This window comes from Symphalangus syndactylus, chromosome 15 (genome assembly GCF_028878055.3).
Source record: "Symphalangus syndactylus isolate Jambi chromosome 15, NHGRI_mSymSyn1-v2.1_pri, whole genome shotgun sequence".
Classification (NCBI taxonomy): domain Eukaryota; kingdom Metazoa; phylum Chordata; class Mammalia; order Primates; family Hylobatidae; genus Symphalangus; species Symphalangus syndactylus.
The window spans coordinates 89918942-89935752 of NC_072437.2; the positions used below are offsets into that span (position 1 = coordinate 89918942).

At 41.9% G+C, this 16811-nt stretch overlaps 1 protein-coding gene, 1 long non-coding RNA gene and 1 pseudogene across 3 annotated transcripts in view; 1 reads left to right on the top strand and 2 right to left on the bottom strand.

Moving 5' to 3' along the window:
• NEK3 (NIMA related kinase 3) overlaps nt 1–5987 on the bottom strand; it is a 27292-nt gene extending 21305 nt beyond the window's left edge. The window contains exons 1-4 of one of the 2 annotated variants that reach the window (XM_063619249.1): nt 5724–5987; nt 2503–2676; nt 481–574; nt 296–393 (exon numbers count right to left, since the gene is read on the bottom strand). In XM_063619249.1, the coding sequence (XP_063475319.1) occupies nt 296–393; nt 481–574; nt 2503–2676; nt 5724–5897 (540 nt within the window). In that variant the 5' untranslated portion in view covers nt 5898–5987. The remainder of the gene's footprint in view (nt 1–295; nt 394–480; nt 575–2502; nt 2677–5723) is intronic. The other variant, XM_063619250.1, reaches the window with a different exon arrangement.
• On the top strand, nt 5644–10595 carry LOC134732670 (uncharacterized). Its single transcript, XR_010116092.1, has 3 exons — nt 5644–5725; nt 7002–7162; nt 10470–10595. It is a non-coding gene; the product is annotated as an uncharacterized lncRNA (long non-coding RNA).
• A 3484-nt stretch (nt 10596–14079) lies between these two features.
• Nucleotides 14080–16811, bottom strand: part of LOC129463772 (small ribosomal subunit protein mS31-like) — a 32712-nt pseudogene continuing 29980 nt past the window's right edge.

Consider the following 16811-nt stretch of genomic DNA (forward strand, 5'->3'; position numbering starts at 1 on the left):
AAACTAAGATTTTAAATATCTAGTACAAAATTTGGTGATACGATCTTGAAATTATTCTAAACATGGAAATTTTATTTCATAATAATTTATAACCTATAGATTTTACTTCCTAAAACCATTTCAGGCAGCCATATCCTGAGGACACTAAGTGGTAACACCAATACAGAAATCAGTCATTTCTATCTACCTTCTTGGGTAATTACAGATATCAATGCTTTTGTTTTAACTTACACAAAGTTTATGAGAAAAGTGGCTTCTAAACCTTGAGAGAAACTATGTTAAGTCAATCTCTTACCATGTCTTCAGGAAATAACTTTCCTTTTTGCTGTTTAATCTTTTGCATTAGATCCCCTCCATCACAGTATTCCATCACAATATACAAGTGCCCTTCAGCTAAAACAGATATAAGCTCTTTAGAAAAGCTGTAGTGGCTATAAATCAAATTCAGAAACACACATATCTGGGGGAATTCGTATTTACCTTCAAATGATTCTTTGAAGGCAACAATATTAGGGTGTTTCATTTTGGCTAAAAGAACAGCCTCCTTCCTAGAATTCTGTGTATTAGAGAAGGACTAGAAAAACATTTTAAATAAGCATAAATTTAATACTGCATTTTAAAATACATAACTTTACAATAACATAGTTTATATGACACTTTAATGCTAGATGCAGTTTTATAACACACTTTGGGTCAACTTAAGTTTGTCAAATGACAAGAGAAAATGCATGGTGATTTTTCAACTCTGGCTATATTTTCATCTTGAGCTGACCCCTTCATTGTATTTTTTTTCTTTTTTCATTCCTTACACATACAGAATGTAAATAGTTTTAATATCAGCCTAAGTATCACCTGACTTAGAGAGCCAGTATACCATCAAAAATAGTGTATCTTTTGCTTGATGATTTGTGATATAGAAAAAAAGAAACGAAATGTTTTATCCTAAAAGAAAAAAAAAAGGTGAGGGATTTCATGTTTTGACTGTCTGCATCACTTAGAGGAGTCCACTAGTCCAGATAAAAAAAGAGTATGCTGGTATATTACTGTATCAAGGATGAACAAAGATGGCAAACAAAGTAAGTTTTCAAAACCATTTATCCCTAACTTACTCTATGAGGATGAAATTCTGAATGATTTATCTTACAATCAAGAAATTGCCATTGTTAGTTGGGTGTGGTGGCTACCCTCTCCAGTGGCTGGGACTATACTATATCTATAGTATAGTCACTATACTATAGATCTACAACTAAACTATATCTGTAGTCCCAGCTACTGGGGAGGGTGAGGTGGGAAGATCGCTTGAGCCCAGGAGTTTGAGCTGCAGTGAGCTACGATTGTGCCACTATACTCCAGCCTGGGCAATAGAGCAAGACCCCATCTATAAATTTTAAAAAAGAAAGAAAAGAAATTGCCATTGATTGTGTAGTAACACAAGGGTTCTCAGACCAGCAGCATCAGCACCAACTGGGAACTTGTTAAAAATGCAAATTCACAAGCCCACCTGGACCTACTCAATCGGAAGCCTGGGGGTGGAGCATAGCAATCTATGTTTTTAATAAGCCCTCCAAATGATTAGGATGCTCACTCAAGTTTGAAAATCACTGAACAAAGTCAAGAATACAGTGGGAAAAAAATACCTAGCACTCTGAGAACTTTATTAGAATGTATTTTTTAAAAATTGATCCAAAATATTATGACACAGTCTTCATGTAATGAATTCTTTCATAGGACAACTATGATACACAGTAATGGTCTAAAAGGAAATAAAACCTATAAACTGATCCACAGAGTAGGTTTACTGGTACCAAAGGTTAGCATTCATTCTTCACTGTATTTTTATGATCCTTTTTCATTAATATTGCACCTGAGTTACTTTGGCAAAGATTTCCTGCACCATTAGGTATACAAAAGTGGAAGTTATTACCAATTATTTGCTGAAATAAAATTAGCAGTAATCACCACCAAAACTTTTACTGTTTTTCTCCCATTGTTAATTACAATATCCTAAGAACCACATACAATGTATCGAGCCCTTGTAAAGCTAACGAATAAACCAATTACATCTTTTGCATGAAGGAGAAATTCCATGTTAAAACTCAAAAACTTATTTATTTATTTTTTGAGACAGAGTCTTATTTTGTCACCAAGGTTGGAGTGCAGTGGCACAATCTCAGCTTACTGCAACCTCTGCCTCCCAGGTTAGGGTGATTCTCCTGCCTCTGCCTCCTGAATAGCTGGGACTACAGGTGCATGCCACCACACTTGTCTAATTTTTTTTATTATTATTTTTACTAGAGACGGGTTTTCCCCATGTTGGCCAGGCTGGCCTCAAACTCCTGACCTCAGGTTGGTCTCAAACTCCTGACCTCAGGTGATCTACCTGCCTCTGCCTCCCAAAGTGCTGGGATTACAGGTGTGAGCCACCGTGCCTGGCCAGAAACTTATTCTTTTATATAAATTGCATGTATACTTTCAAAGTGAGCTAATTTCTTTAGTAGTGACCTTGGGAAGCCTTATTTCTTTCATGGCAAACATCTGATTACTGCTTTCATGCTGAACCAAAAGAGCTCTGCCAAAGGAGCCCTCCCCAATCATTCTCAGGACCATGTAGTCATCCATGCTGGGGCATCCACACAGCTGGGCTCCACTCACGCAGTCACCATGGGCTCTCCCAAACTGTATTCAAAAGCAGAAACATTTGAGAATTAAATGTACTTTCAAAAAGCAAAAATTAATTCAAAGTAGCTCTCATAACCATGATAAGAGAAAAGCAACTTATTCCTTTTGAAGAGGATCAGTGTACACTACCCCAAAATATGCCACTTTCATGTAAGAATTGTTTTAAGCTGAAACTAATTTGCTCTTTGCCCTCCCTTTTTTGTATAAATGCAGGGCATAAATTTTCCTATGTACAGGTAATAAATATCCGTTTGTAAATGTGTCTTCCTTTCCAGTACCAGGAAGAGGAGAGCAACTCTTACCAACGGGGAAGGCACCAACTTAAGTCCACATAACAAACCTTACTGAATAACCCTTATCTTCTGTTAGCTTCCGCCATATATTTACCTTCCTACAATTTACCCAAGAAGCATTCCCCTACTTTTGTCTAGTTACTTCTCTACAATTTATCACTCTTTGTTAAAATGGCATATGAGCCCCCTGGTTTAACCACTTCTTTACATTTATGCATAAACCTTTTTTCCTGTTAATCTATCTTTCATCAGTCTATTTTGCAGGGCCCAGCTACTGAACCTAAGAGGGTAGAGAAAAAATGTTTTTCCTCCCCTATACTACATTCAACAGGTAGACACGGAGCACCAACTCTGAGTCAGAGGTTATAATCTGAAAAATCTCTCCATAGTCCCTGCCAACGGGGACATCCCATGCAGAGATAACCATAAACCTCAACAAATGTAGGCTATTTAAGCTGAAGCCTGAAGGATGAATGAAACTTGGCTAGACAAAGAGGAGGAAAAGAGTAATCAAGGAAGAGGAAATTGCATATTTAAGAGCTAAAGAAATTACATTCAGTTCAAAAAATTGAAAGAAGAATGTAACAGGCTGCTGAAGCATTGTAACCAAGAAGGCAGTATAATCATATTTGCATATTAGAAAAAACATTCACTCAGATTGCAGATTAAATGGACCAGTGGAGGAGGGGCAGGAAGGCCAGCTCAGAGACACAGGCCAGTTATGAGGCTCCAACAATAGAAAAGACTGGAAAATAATGAAATGGAATAGAGTGGAGGCAATGGGGTCAGAAAAAATGGGAAGGAAAGATGTAAGAACAGTTGACAGGATTTGTGGTGGCAGATTTATGGGGGGCAAGCAGAGAAGGGGGCAAGGTTGACTCCCAGGTTTCTGGCATGAACCAGATGGTTTCTGGCACTCCCTGAGAGAGGAAAGGCACAATGGTTGTGTGTGTGGTTTTTTGTTTGTGTGATTTTTCTGGAAGTGGGAGTGTTGCAGGGGTTGGGCAAAACATATTGATAGAAGACAGACATGTGTTTCATTTTGGACATGCTGAACTGGAGGTTCCTGGGAGTCAAGAGAGATGTTAAACACACAGTTGGAGTCCTTGACTTCAGTCTCCCATCTATATTTCCAGGATGAAGCAGCTAGTGGGACTGCTTAGCACATAAGAGAAAATGGATAAAACGTTCCTAACACTTTGCCTGGTACATACAAGGTCCTGAATAACCGGCAGCTATTATGATTATTAAAACCTTAGAAAAGTGATGCATTCTTTTTCATTGCAGGAAAAACACTGGAATGCATTTACTTGATTTTTCAAAAAGCTTATAGTGTTTGTTTTTTGTTTTTTATTTTGAGACGGAGTTTCGCTCCTGTTGCCCAGGCTGGAGTGCAATGGTGCGATCTCGGCTCACCGCAACCTCCAACTCCCAGGTTCAAGCGATTCTCCTGCCTCAGCCTCCCGAGTAGCTGGGATTACAGGCATGTGCCACCACGCCCGGCTAATTTTGTATTTTTAGTAGAGACGGGGTTTCTCCATGTTGGTCAGGCTGGTCTCGAACTCCCGACCTCAGATGATCCGCCCGCCTCGGCCTCCCAAAGTGCTGGGATTACAGGCGTGAGCCACCGCGTCAGGCCCTAGTGTTCGTTTTTTAATCATACCACAAAGAATTATAAGGCAGAGAGAGCATGACAGGCAAAGCAAAAATCAAACTAAAACCTCTACTATAGTGACCTGTAAAAATTCCAATTTGTATTCCTGCTTATCACAGAATTACCAGGAAATCCTAGAAATAATTTCTTAATATAACCAATCAGTCATACACATTGTCTTCGAAACAATGTTTTTCCAAGATCGATGAGGTCTTTGAGTGTATATAGATATGAAAGAAACAAGTCCTTTACCACTATTCTAACACCTGGTATTACACGGTTTAACATGGAAGCCAAGTTTCCCCATGACTTTATTCGTTTCTTCGGGGCTTTATCTTATGCAATGGAGAGTAACTGAAAATAAATTAAGAGCAACCAGACTTCTTAGCTGAAAACCACATTTGATATTTTCTGCCCACATTTGCCTGTTACTCAATATTACACCCATATGATCATTACAAGACCTGAATACACTCTGGACACGGCAAAAGTATATCGGCCCCTTCGCATGCCTGCAACAATACTTTTAAAAACCTAATAAAGTGATTTGCAAATACCCATAAGTGGGATCACCAGTGAGATACGGGCTAAGTTCAGAAAGTGCCCTGAAACCACCTTTACAGATGTATAAATAATGAGAGAAATCTAACATGACTGACTCCATCTTGCTTCTAATCTCACGGGCTAAGTTGTCGTGTTGTCGTTTTCTTATTCTAGCACAGAGGCTAGGATAACTAGGAGAGGGATTTCGTGAAAACTTCAAGACAAGGGAAACTGATCCCACCCCGTTCCTGGGAACCAACGAAGCCGCTCCGAGTTTCAGAAGCTCTTGTGATTTCCTCCCCAGCCGGTCAATTGTTTCAGTTCCCCAGCCTCCTGCCGCCAAAATACCCTTTAAAACCCTCGCCCCCGAATTCTCGGGGAGACAGGTCTGAGACCCTGTTCTGGTTTGGCCAGCCCTGCGCTTATTAACTTCTTTTTTGCTGCAACAGCGGTTCTCACTGGTTCTTTCCGGGCAGCGAGCGAGAAGAATCCGTTGGGCCCGGGGGCGCCCGCGCGGCAACTGCACCGCGGGGGAGCCCAGTCGCCCCGCTCACCCGTGGGTGCTCTTTCTCCTGGAAAAGCCGCTCCGCCCTGCTGCCCCCACGGCGCCGGGCGCCCAGACCCCAAGGCGGCGAGGGACTTGCGGGTTTGCGGCGAGCGGCCCAGACCGCGGGCGGAAGTGAGGGGCGCGGCCGCGCGCCCGGAGCGCGTCTACCTCTCACTCCCATTCGGCTCCATGCCGCGACCACGCGCCGCGCTCCTCGTTCCAGAGGCAGGGAACCACTCACCCGCTTCCCCGGCGACCCTAGTCCACTCCTTGGCCTGGCAACCGGCGGCTTCCGCGGGGCGGGCCCGGCGGGTCGTCTCTCGGGTTGCCGGTGAAGGAAGCCGCCTGGGTCTGGCGGGAGGCACTGTTTTCGGAGTAGCCGGGCCTACGAAGAGCACGTTTTAAAGCTGTTGTTCCATGTTGCAGTGGAACAGTGCTAATAATACTGAGGGAAAGTGTCCCCCACTAACTGAGTTCTGTCTGCAGGTTAAGTGAAAGCCTATGTAGATAAATTTCACGGGCACAGCACTCAGTGCTAGCTAGAACTTATTAGCTATGTGACCTTGGGCAACTGTGGAAGGCGGGATAATGCCCCGCCTCAGGATGTTCACATCCTACTCCCTGGAACCTGTGCTTTTGTTCTCTTGCTTGGCAGAGGGGGTTAAGACTGCAGATGGAATTAAGATTGCTAATCAGCGGACTTTAAAATAAGGAGATGATCTTGGAGTATGTGGTTGGGTAATTACAAAGTAATTACAAGGGTTCTCTAAAGTGGAAGGGGCCCGAAAAGAAGGTCAGAATCAGAAAGCTATTTGAAGGTGGAGGAAGGGGCAACAGCCAAGGAATGCAGCTGGCCTCAAGAAGCTGGAAGAGTAGGCACAGTGTCTCATGTTTGCAATCCCAGTGCTTCGGAAGGCAGAGGCAGAGGCAGGAGAGGAACACTCTAGCCCAGGAGTTCGAGATCAGCCTGAGCAACGTAGTGAGACCCTCGTCTCTACGAAAAATTAGCTAGACATAGCGACGGGCACTGTGGTCCCAGCTGCTCGGGAGACTGGGGCAGGAGGATCACTAGAGCTGGAGAGGGCTCATGATCCCACCACTGCAGTCCAGCTTTGGTGACAGAGCAAGAACCTGTCTCCAAAAAAAAAAGGAGGTGGGAGGTGGAAAAGGAGAAGCTAGAAAAGGAAGAAGAAAAAAAAACAAAAAATTGTTCCCCAGAGCTTCCAGAAGTAACAGTCCAGCTGACACCTTGATTTTTTTGTTTGTTTTTTGTTTTTTGAAACAGGGTCTTGCTATGTTGCCGGGACTGGTTTTGAGCTCCTGGGCTCAAGCGATCCGCCCACCTCAGCCTCCTGAGTGGCCGGGACTACAGGAAAGCACTACCATGCATGCTGAGGCCTTGATTTTAACCCAGTGAGCTGTATTTCTGAACTTCAGAACTGTAAGGTAATAAATTCGTGTCGTTTTAGCCACATAGGTTGTCACAGTTTGTTACAGAAGCCTTAGGAAACTAATACAGCAGAGTAACTAAATCCCTCTGTATAAAAGTATAGAACCTACCTTATAGGATTATTGTGAACAATATCTGGTTACACTTGTAAGCGCTGAACATGTTCATTATAATATGTGTCAACCAGAGTCACAGAGACCGAAATCCAAGTAAAGAAGTTTATTGGCAGTCTGAGAATTGCAGTTCAAGGAACACAGATTCCGGAAGCATTTGAATTGTGTCCTGACCAGCTATTTTTGGGTAGGGTTTTTAAAGGAAGTAAGAAGTCAGTTCTCACTAGTTCATCTATAACCTTCATAACCCACTATTTTGATTGAAGATAAAGCATTATCATGACAGTTCATTGGTTTCTAGGCAAAAGTCCTTGATTCAGGGGTTTGAGAAAAGTTCAGTCCTCAGCATAAAGTCCTTTTCATAACGGCAGCAATTTTGTCTGCAACATCGGCAAGTACCTTCTGTAGTCAGGCAGTTGTAAAATGGCATTCAGGAACAAAATGGCTTTGCTCTGGCCAGCTCCAATTGCCTTCCTTCCACAATGTCAAAGTTAATGTACAACTATTCTGTTGGTTCACTGTAGTGTGGTGATGAGAAGGGAAATGCTACAAATCAACATTTGCAACATCTGCACTGCTTTCTTTGTACTCTATACAAAGACTAGTTTCAATTAAAAACAAACAAGGCCAGGCACGGTGGCTCAGTCCTGTAATCTCAGCACTTTGGGAGGCCGAGGTAGGCGGATCACCTGCGGTCAGGAGTTCGTAACCAGCCTGGCCTACATGGTGAAACCCTGTCTCTACTAAAAATACAAAACTTAGCTGGGCGTGGTGGCTGGCGCCTGTAACCCCAACTACTCGGGAGGCTGAGGCACGAGAATCATTTGAACCTGGGAGGCGGTGGTTGCAGTGAACCAAGATCGTGCCACTGCACTCCAGCCTGGGCAACAGAGCGAAACTCCGTCTTAAAACAAACAAACAAACAAAAAAAACTACCCAGAATGCTGCTCTTTGAGAACTCAGAATGCTGCTCTTGAGAACTGAGCAAAAGACACAGATTTCTATCAAATTTGTGACAGCATCAGGGGAGAAGATGACAAAGGTGCTTAATGCTTTTCTTTCCCACCCAATGTTGGCAGTCATGAAAGGGACTCTTTCCCTTGTTCTATCAGTGTATTAGTTTGCCAGGGCTGCTGTAACAAAGTCCCACAAGCTGAATGAATGGTTTAATCAAATTTATTGTCTCATACTTCTGGAGGCTAGAGGTCCAAAATAAAGGTGTTGACAGTGTTGGTTTCTTCTGAGGGCTGGAAGGAAAAGATCTGTTCCAGGCTTCTGTACTTCACTTGTAGATGGCCTTCTTCTCCCTCACATTGCCTTTCCTTTATGTGTGCTGTCTCTGAGTCTAAATTTCTCCTCGTATAAGGACACCAGTCATATCAGATTGAGGGACCACCCTACCCCAGTGTGGCCTCATCTTAACTAATTCCATCTGCAACAACCCTATTTCCAAATAAGATCACATTCTGAGGTACTGCACATTAGGACTCCAGCATATACCTCTGGATGCAACCTCTGCCTCCGGGATGCAATTCAACCTGTAACTCAGTAAGAATAGACTGGTGAGGGTGGGGGAAAGGGAATGGTGAGAAAAGGTCTGGCCCCCTTTTTATGCAGCTGTTGCCAAGCTGTGGATACCCAGCCAGGAGAGCTTCTGGATATATCCAGAAATATTTCTGGCAGCAACCAGAAATAATAAAACACCACTTCTCCTGAGATGACTGGGAGTTTTCATTCTGTATTAACTGCTTTGTAGTCCACAGTTATATAGACTTTCTTATACTTTTTAACTTCGGTTTGGTTTAAGAGCCACAAGATGACTCACTGAATATATTTCCAGGCATTAAAATAGATGATCTCTGACCCTCACCAGGATTGTTATGTTTGGTTTTTGTTTTGTCAAAGGGAAAAAAAAAAGTTGAGTAGAGGAAGACCTAGAACAAAAAGCAATTGTTCCTTCCTTTTATCTCCCCAGCCTCAGTCCCACTTCCAAAGGGCAACCACTTTGACCTTTGTGGTTTTAAATTCTCCTGATGATCTTCAACTGTATGAATAGGAGTAAGCAGCTATTTTGTGACATTACTGACTCTTGCAAGGACTGATAGAAAGTCAGCTTAATTCACCCCCCTAAGGTGCACATGGTAGTTAACACTACAATTTAGTCCTATTGTTCACTTTAGTAACTTGAACTCTTATTTCCCTTGAACTCCCCACCTCTGCTTCTACCTCCAAATTTCTTATATTTTAGAAATGAGGACTCCCTCTGTTGCCCAGGCTGGAGTACCTCTGGTGCAATCATAGCTCATTGCAGCCTCGAACCTCTGTACCTCCAAACTTTTCAAAGCTGTACTCTCTTAGATTTCCACGACTGATAACATTTATATTCCCTTCTGTAACTAAGCCTTTTTTTTTTTTTTTTTTTTTTTGAGATGGAGTCTCGCTCTGTCGCCAGGCTGGAATGCAGTGGCACCATCTCCGCTCACTGCAACCTCTGCCTCCGGGGTGCAAGCGATTCTCCTGCCTCAGCCTCCCACGTAGCTGGTACTATAGGCACGCACCACCATGCCCAGATAATTTTTGTATTTTTAATAGAGATGGGGTTTCACCATGTTGGCCAGGATGGTCTCGATCTCCACCTGCCTCAGCCTCCCAAAGTGCTGGGATTACAGGCGTAAGCCACCACGCCCAGCCTAAGTCTTCTATAAGTTGGTTCTAATAGACAATAACCAATAAGCAGCATTAACATTATGAAAATGTTGGTCCACAGCAGAGCTAAGTAGTATGCTGGGCCTGATTTTCCTCTGTGTAATCACAATGTCTCAACCCTGTGCTGCTCAGTTTCTCAAAATCATGGTTACTTTGTTGTTGTTGCTTTGCCTAGTACTTTTTTGTTGTTGAAAGAAATCTGTGCCATCTTACCCATTCTATTTTCTTGGAATATTTTTTTAAAGCCCACTGATGACTCAGTTTAATTCATATTTGTATTATGATTTTCTTGTAGAGTCTTTTAGGAAATATAATTTCTAGGTGCTTTTCTTATTTTCCTTTTCTTTGCCTTAAGTATATCTTCGAGTTCTTCCAACTGTATGTTCCATGAAATACCTTTGTTTCCTGGATCCCCCATTCTTGCTCAAACATGAACTGGTGGCTTAGCCACCCACAAAACTGACATTCTGGGTCACATCTGCAGCTTCCTGAATCCCATGGCTTCCTCAGGATACTCTGCTCTTTTACTGATGGAGTGCATGCTCTAATAACTCCTCAAGAAAAGGTGTCTGGCAGGTAAGCTTTCTGAGTCTTTGCATGTGTAACAATGTCTTTATATTGCCCTCGCAAGTAATTTGACTGGATAGAGGCGTCTCAAGTTGAAAATTATTTTCCCCCTGAACTTTCAAGCTATTATTCCATTTTTAGTGCAGCTGACAATCAATCTAATGCCTGCATGCCTTTTGTTTCTTATAGAAGTTTGTGTTCCCGTTTCTGGAAAGCTTTTGAATAGCCAGTCATTTATTGAACACATTTTATTGAGCTCCTATTCTATGGCAGCCATAAGGGCTAGGACCTAGGAACACAATGGTGAAGATTAGATTATTTCTAATGAAATTCCCCACATATCCACCAAAGACAATGCTTGAGGCATCTTCCTTTTTCTCAGAGGCAGAGATCAAATTAGCTTAACTTTGAAATACAGAGATTTTATTTTTTAAATTTATTTTTTGAGACAGTCTTGCTCTGTCACCCAGGCTGGAGTGCAGTAGCACAATCTTGGCTCACTGCAACCTCCGCCTCCCAGGTTCAAGCAATTCTCCTGCTTCAGCCTCCCAAGTAGCTGGGATTACAGGTGCCAGCCACCAAGCCTGGCTGGTTTTTGTATTTTTAGTAGAGGCTGGGTTTCACCATGTTGGCCAGGCTGGTCTCGAACTCCTGACCTCCGGTGATCCGCCTGCCTCGGCCTCCCAAAGTGCCAGGATTACAAGCGTGAGCCACTGTGCCCAGCCCAGAGATTTTATTCTTAGAGCTCCAGAAAAGTGGGCTAGGTAGATAGTGAACATGTTAGATGCTGGTGTTAGCTTACTGCGATATTAATTTAGATGTGTGATTATAATAGAGAAGAACATAATTTAACAGAAAATCTTTCTGTTCTTAGTGTTTTCCTCTACTTTCCACTTTTCCCTTATCTGTTTTGGTCTGACACTGTAGGGTACATCACTGTGAAATCAAAAACAAGCAAGCATGTACCCTTTGTCCTCAAAGGTTGGCATGCAGGCCTGTGAACTTGGAAAGAGAACAAAGCTTTCTAGTATGATAAACAAAGAAAATGAAGATTAAAAAGTCTGGTTTCCTCTTCCTGGCATCAGCAAATACCAGCTGTCAGAGAGCTCTGAGTAATCTACCCCTCCTATTCCTAAAAGGTAATTAATATTAAAACATTGCCAAAAGGAGGTATATTTAGATTTTCAATTAAAATAACACAAATGAAGTAGCAATGCAACAAATATGAGAGAAAAATTTTAAATTGTAGTATTTGTATTTGTGATGTTTTTCCCATCTAATTCCACTCTCTCCAGTGGTCCCTGAAACATCACCAGCAGGCTGACATCCTGATAAACTCTAAAAGGAAGGAAAACATAATTTAAAAGGCAGGGTGGGTGTGGCAGTTAGAGGTCACCACAAAAAAGAAGTGCAGCTACTCAAGGGATACAGAGAAGTCATTAGGGTCAAGGGTTGAAGGGAAGTACATGAGATTGTAGACTGCCTATATGATAACTAATGACAGACTTCTAGTAAAGGAATAAAACCTTTAGGTTCTTTGTTTAGCCCTTACTGCCAAACAAAGCAAGTTGCAAGACCAGTCCTAACATTTCATCAAGTAGCAGGAAGCTTCCTTCCATTGGGAAAAGCTAATAGAGGTGTCTCTTCATACCTTCTTATTACAAAAAAAAAAAAAAGGGCCAGCTTTCTCCTGATGTTTCTGCTATTAGGGAAGATTTGTAGGCCGGGTGTGGTGGCTCACACTTGTAATCCCAGCACTTTGGGAAGCCAAGGCAGGTAGATCACTTGGGGTCAGGAGTTCAAGACCAGCCTGGCCAACATGGCAAAACTCCATCTCTACTAAAAATACAAAAATTAGTCAGATGTGGTGGTGGGTGCCTGTAATTCCAGCTACTCAGGAGGTGAGGCACGAGAATTGCTTGAACCTGGAAGGCAGAGGTTGCAGTGAGCCAAGATTGTGCCACTGCACTCCAGCTTGAGTGACAGCGTGAGAACCTGTCTCAAAAAAAAAAAAAAAGACTTGTAAAGTTTGTGATGGCAGAGTGGAAAAAGCATGATATTTAGAATAATGTATCCATGCATGTCCTAGCAAATTCTGTTACTATCCCTGAACCTCAAATGTCTTGTCTGTGGCCAGGCACGGTGGGGCACGCTTGTAATCCCGGTATTTTGGGAGGCCGAGGTGGGCGGATCACAAGGTCAGGATTTCGAGACCAGCCTGGCCAACACAGTGAAACCCTGTCTCTTCTAAAAATACAAAAATTAGCAGGGCATGATGGTGGGCGCATGTAATCCCAGCTACTTGGGAGGCTGAGGCAGGAGAATCACTTGAACCCGGGAGGCAGAGGTTGCAGTGAGCCAAGATCCTGCCACCGCACTCCAGCATGGACCACAGAGCTAGACTCTCTTGCACGGGGAAAAAAAAAAAAAAGTCTGTCAAGTGTAGAAGACTGAAAATGCAAACAAAAGTGATTCTAAATTTCTACAAAGGCTTATTTCCTCTATTTCCTTCTTTAACTCATGCTTCTAATTTAAAAAGCTTCACCGGGCACTGTAGCTGACGCCTGTAATCCCTACACTTTGGGAGGCCAAGGTGGGTGGATCACGAGGTCAGGAGCTCGAGACCATCCTGGCCAATATGGTGAAACCCCGTTTCTACTAAAAATACAAAAATTAGCCAGGCGTGGTGGGCATGCGCCTGTAGTCCTAGCTACTCGGGAGGCTGAGGCAGAAGAATCTCTTGAACCCAGGAGGTGGAGGTTGCAGTGAGCTGAGATTGTGCCACTGCACTCCAGCCTGGCGACAGAGTGAGGCACAGTCTCAAAAAAAAAAAAAAAAAAAAAAAAGCTTAAACTGTAAAATTGTAAACTGTTCTACCTGTTTTATATATACCTAAAGTTAATTAATGCATTTTCTGAACAACATAATAAAGTTATGTTTAAGAACAACATACATGCACCAGTTCCCACGCTGAGGTCTCTGCTGCCAGTTTGGTCCAGGAACACGTAATCAGCATCCTGGTCCCAGGTAGTGGCATGGTCAGTACCTACTGCCCATTTCCTCAGAAGACAATACTGTCCTTTCCAAAATGTTTACTATTTATTTGCTCAGAACAGATAGGTCTTCATTTGACTCACTACCTAAACCACCAGCTTCTTACATTATCTCTTTAAAGCAGAATTCTTATAATTCTGTCAAGTCACCTGGACCCAACTCTCATCTGAAAGTTCTTGAATATCTGTGGTATCACCATTTCTAAGTAGCTCAGCAGTCTAATGGTCATAGTTAATCAGATAAATATGAAACCTGTTCGATGCTGCCATTGTAGGAGTCAAATTCTTAATGTATTTATAACTTAATAAATTGCAATTCAGAGTTATGACACCAAGTTAACTTTGCTCCATCCCTTTTTAGTTGAAGTTCCAGATTGCTGCTTCAGGTTGGAAACTGCCAATGCAATGTTCAGAGCATGTTCTACTCAAAAGTCACATCTTAACTTTCATAGCCACATGGCAGACCAAGCCCCATTTGCTCTTGTTTACATTTTATTATCATTATTAGTAATAAACCAATAAAAATTGAACAACAAAGGAAAAAGCTCAAGATAAATAATTTCTTCCTTGTGAATTCAAGCACATGCATACACACACATCCTCTTCTGTGTGTGTTACTTCCTCCTCACATTCTGTCCTACGGTACAAATAGTTACACAAAAGTCTATAAAACACGAGTAGCAGACCCTAGCCGTGTAAAGCTCAGGCTGATTCTCAGTCTAGATCACCAGCTTCTCCACACTAAGTGTACTTGTGGTTTCATCCTCTTCATTTGATCCAAAATATCCCAGGAGGTCCAGCATCCTCTGCTCAGCCTCAGTGAGGCCAAATGACGTATTGTCATAGAAGGCAAACTCAGGGTGAGTGGGGAAGCTTTGACACTTGTCTTTTCTACACTGAGAAGGGCTCAGAGGACTGACCCTCTGGTAACTATCTTTGGGGGATGTGGGAGAAGACCACTTCCTTGAGATACTCTTCTGACTGGGGGACAGTCCCTGACGAGCTCTGTGGGGCTCTGTTCTCTCAATTCTTGCCACTAATCCTGCCTGGTGATCCCCAAGTTCTGGTTTCTTCAAGGGCTGCCCCATGGGCCTTAAGAAAAATTTTAAATATACTCTCACACACACACTATATTCTAGAGAAGAACTATTGTATCAAAATCCTAGATTTGAATAACTTATTTTAAATAATCAGTAACTAAAACCAAGCAATCCATCACACAAAGAGGGGAAAAGGTAATATTCTGAGTTTTAAATTTTTTACCCTATCTGATAAAAATAGAAGCCTAAAAGTTTAAATTTTTCCTGGATTTAAATTTAAAGATAAATTTGTTTTTCAGTGAAATATCCTCAATAGCAATTTTACCAGAGGCCTTCTTCTGAAGGCCACCTCTGAAATAATTAGAGGATAAATGTCAATGGCATGATATGAAGATATTACTTGGCCAGGCGCGGTGGCTCACACCTGTAATCCCAGCACTTTGGGAGGCCAAGGCGGGTAGATCACGAGGTCAAGAGTTTGAGACAAGCCTGGCCAACATGGTGAAACCCCATCTCTAGTAAAGATACAAAAAATTAGCCAGGTGTGGTAGCATGCACCTGTAATTGTAGCTACTCAGGAGGCTGAGGCAGGAGAATCACTTTAACCCGGGAGGTGGAAGTTGCAGTGAGCCGAGATCACACCATTGCACTCCAGCCTGGGCAACAGGGTGAGACTCCACCTCAAAAAATTAAAAAAAAAAAAGAAAAGAAAGATATTATTCAAGAAAAGAACTTAGGAGCCAGGTGCAGTGGCTCATGTCTGTTATGCCAGTACTTTGGGAGGCCAGGAGTTCAGAGACCAGTCTGGGCAATGTAGCAAGACCTCGTCTCTACAAAAAAAGTGTTTAACAAATTAGCTCAGTATGGTGGCACATGCCTATAGTCCCACCTACTCAGGAGGCAGAGGCAGAAGGATGGCCTGAGCCCTGGAATTCAAGGCTGCAGTGAACTAAGATGGTGCCATTGCACTCAAGGATGGGTGACAGAGCAAGACTGTGCCGCCAGCCCCCCAAAAAAGAAAAAAAGAAAGGCATTTAGGCAGTTCTAAATAAAAACATCTTAGTATTTTCTATTGTTGAAAGAAAAAAATTATTTTAAGTATATGTTAGTAAGCCAAGAGACTTTCTAAAATACTGTTAACATCTAGTACAATTTCCAGTAAAATTCAATTTTAGAACTTGCTTCAGAAGGAATTTCACTTTAATTGTACATACTTGCTTATTCTAAAATATAATTATACAAAGGAATTAAAGAAGTTTCTTACTTAAAGAATAAAGTTACACTTAGAAACAAGATGGGATATAAAGCACACAGATACAGAGCTTTCATAGCATTAAATGCGGCCTATTCAGCTTGGTTGAAGAATAGGATGTTCTCTAGTCAGTTAAATACAGTAAATTCCAAATGATAAACAAAAAAGAATGTGAAATCCTTCAGTTTCATCTATACCTTGCAGTTATTTCAATCATCACTATTTTAAAATATGTTAAGTATAGATCTTCTATCACGTACTATGGCTATAATTTTGTATTTAAAATTGAATCATATCTCTGCTATAAGATGTATAAATATAGAATTTTACTACTTATAAAGCTTACAATGAACTCATTCAACAAATTAAACATCTACTATTTACAGTCCATGCTCAACAAAAAGAGTAGCTATTGAATACCCTTTTCTCAGCATAGCAGTGGAATTATTTGGATTGAGTTCACAAGACTTCTTTGTGTCGGCAACAGCAACTACGTAGAAACAGATGGGTTTTTCGTCAGTTATTTACAGATCCTAGCAAATACACAAAGAATATGAATCAGTTTTAGATTTCTAAGTTTTCGAGTTGGTAGAAACACCAAATGGTTTTAAATTAGGAAAAGCTAATCCAAGACAGAATTCAAATAAATAATATTGTACCTTCCTTTTGGCTTAACATTTAGCTTCATTCTTAAAGCTCTTCAGTCAATGAATAAAGCTGTGTCACAAAATTCATCTCCTTTTCTCATTAGCATAATCTATGTAATTTGGCTGGGTGCAGTGGCTCACGCCTGTAATCCCAGCATTTTGGGAGGCTGAGGAGGGTGGATCACCTGTGGTAAGGAGTTTGAGACCAGCCTGGCCAACATGGTGAAACCCCGTCTCTGCTAAAAATACAAAATTAGCCAGGCATGG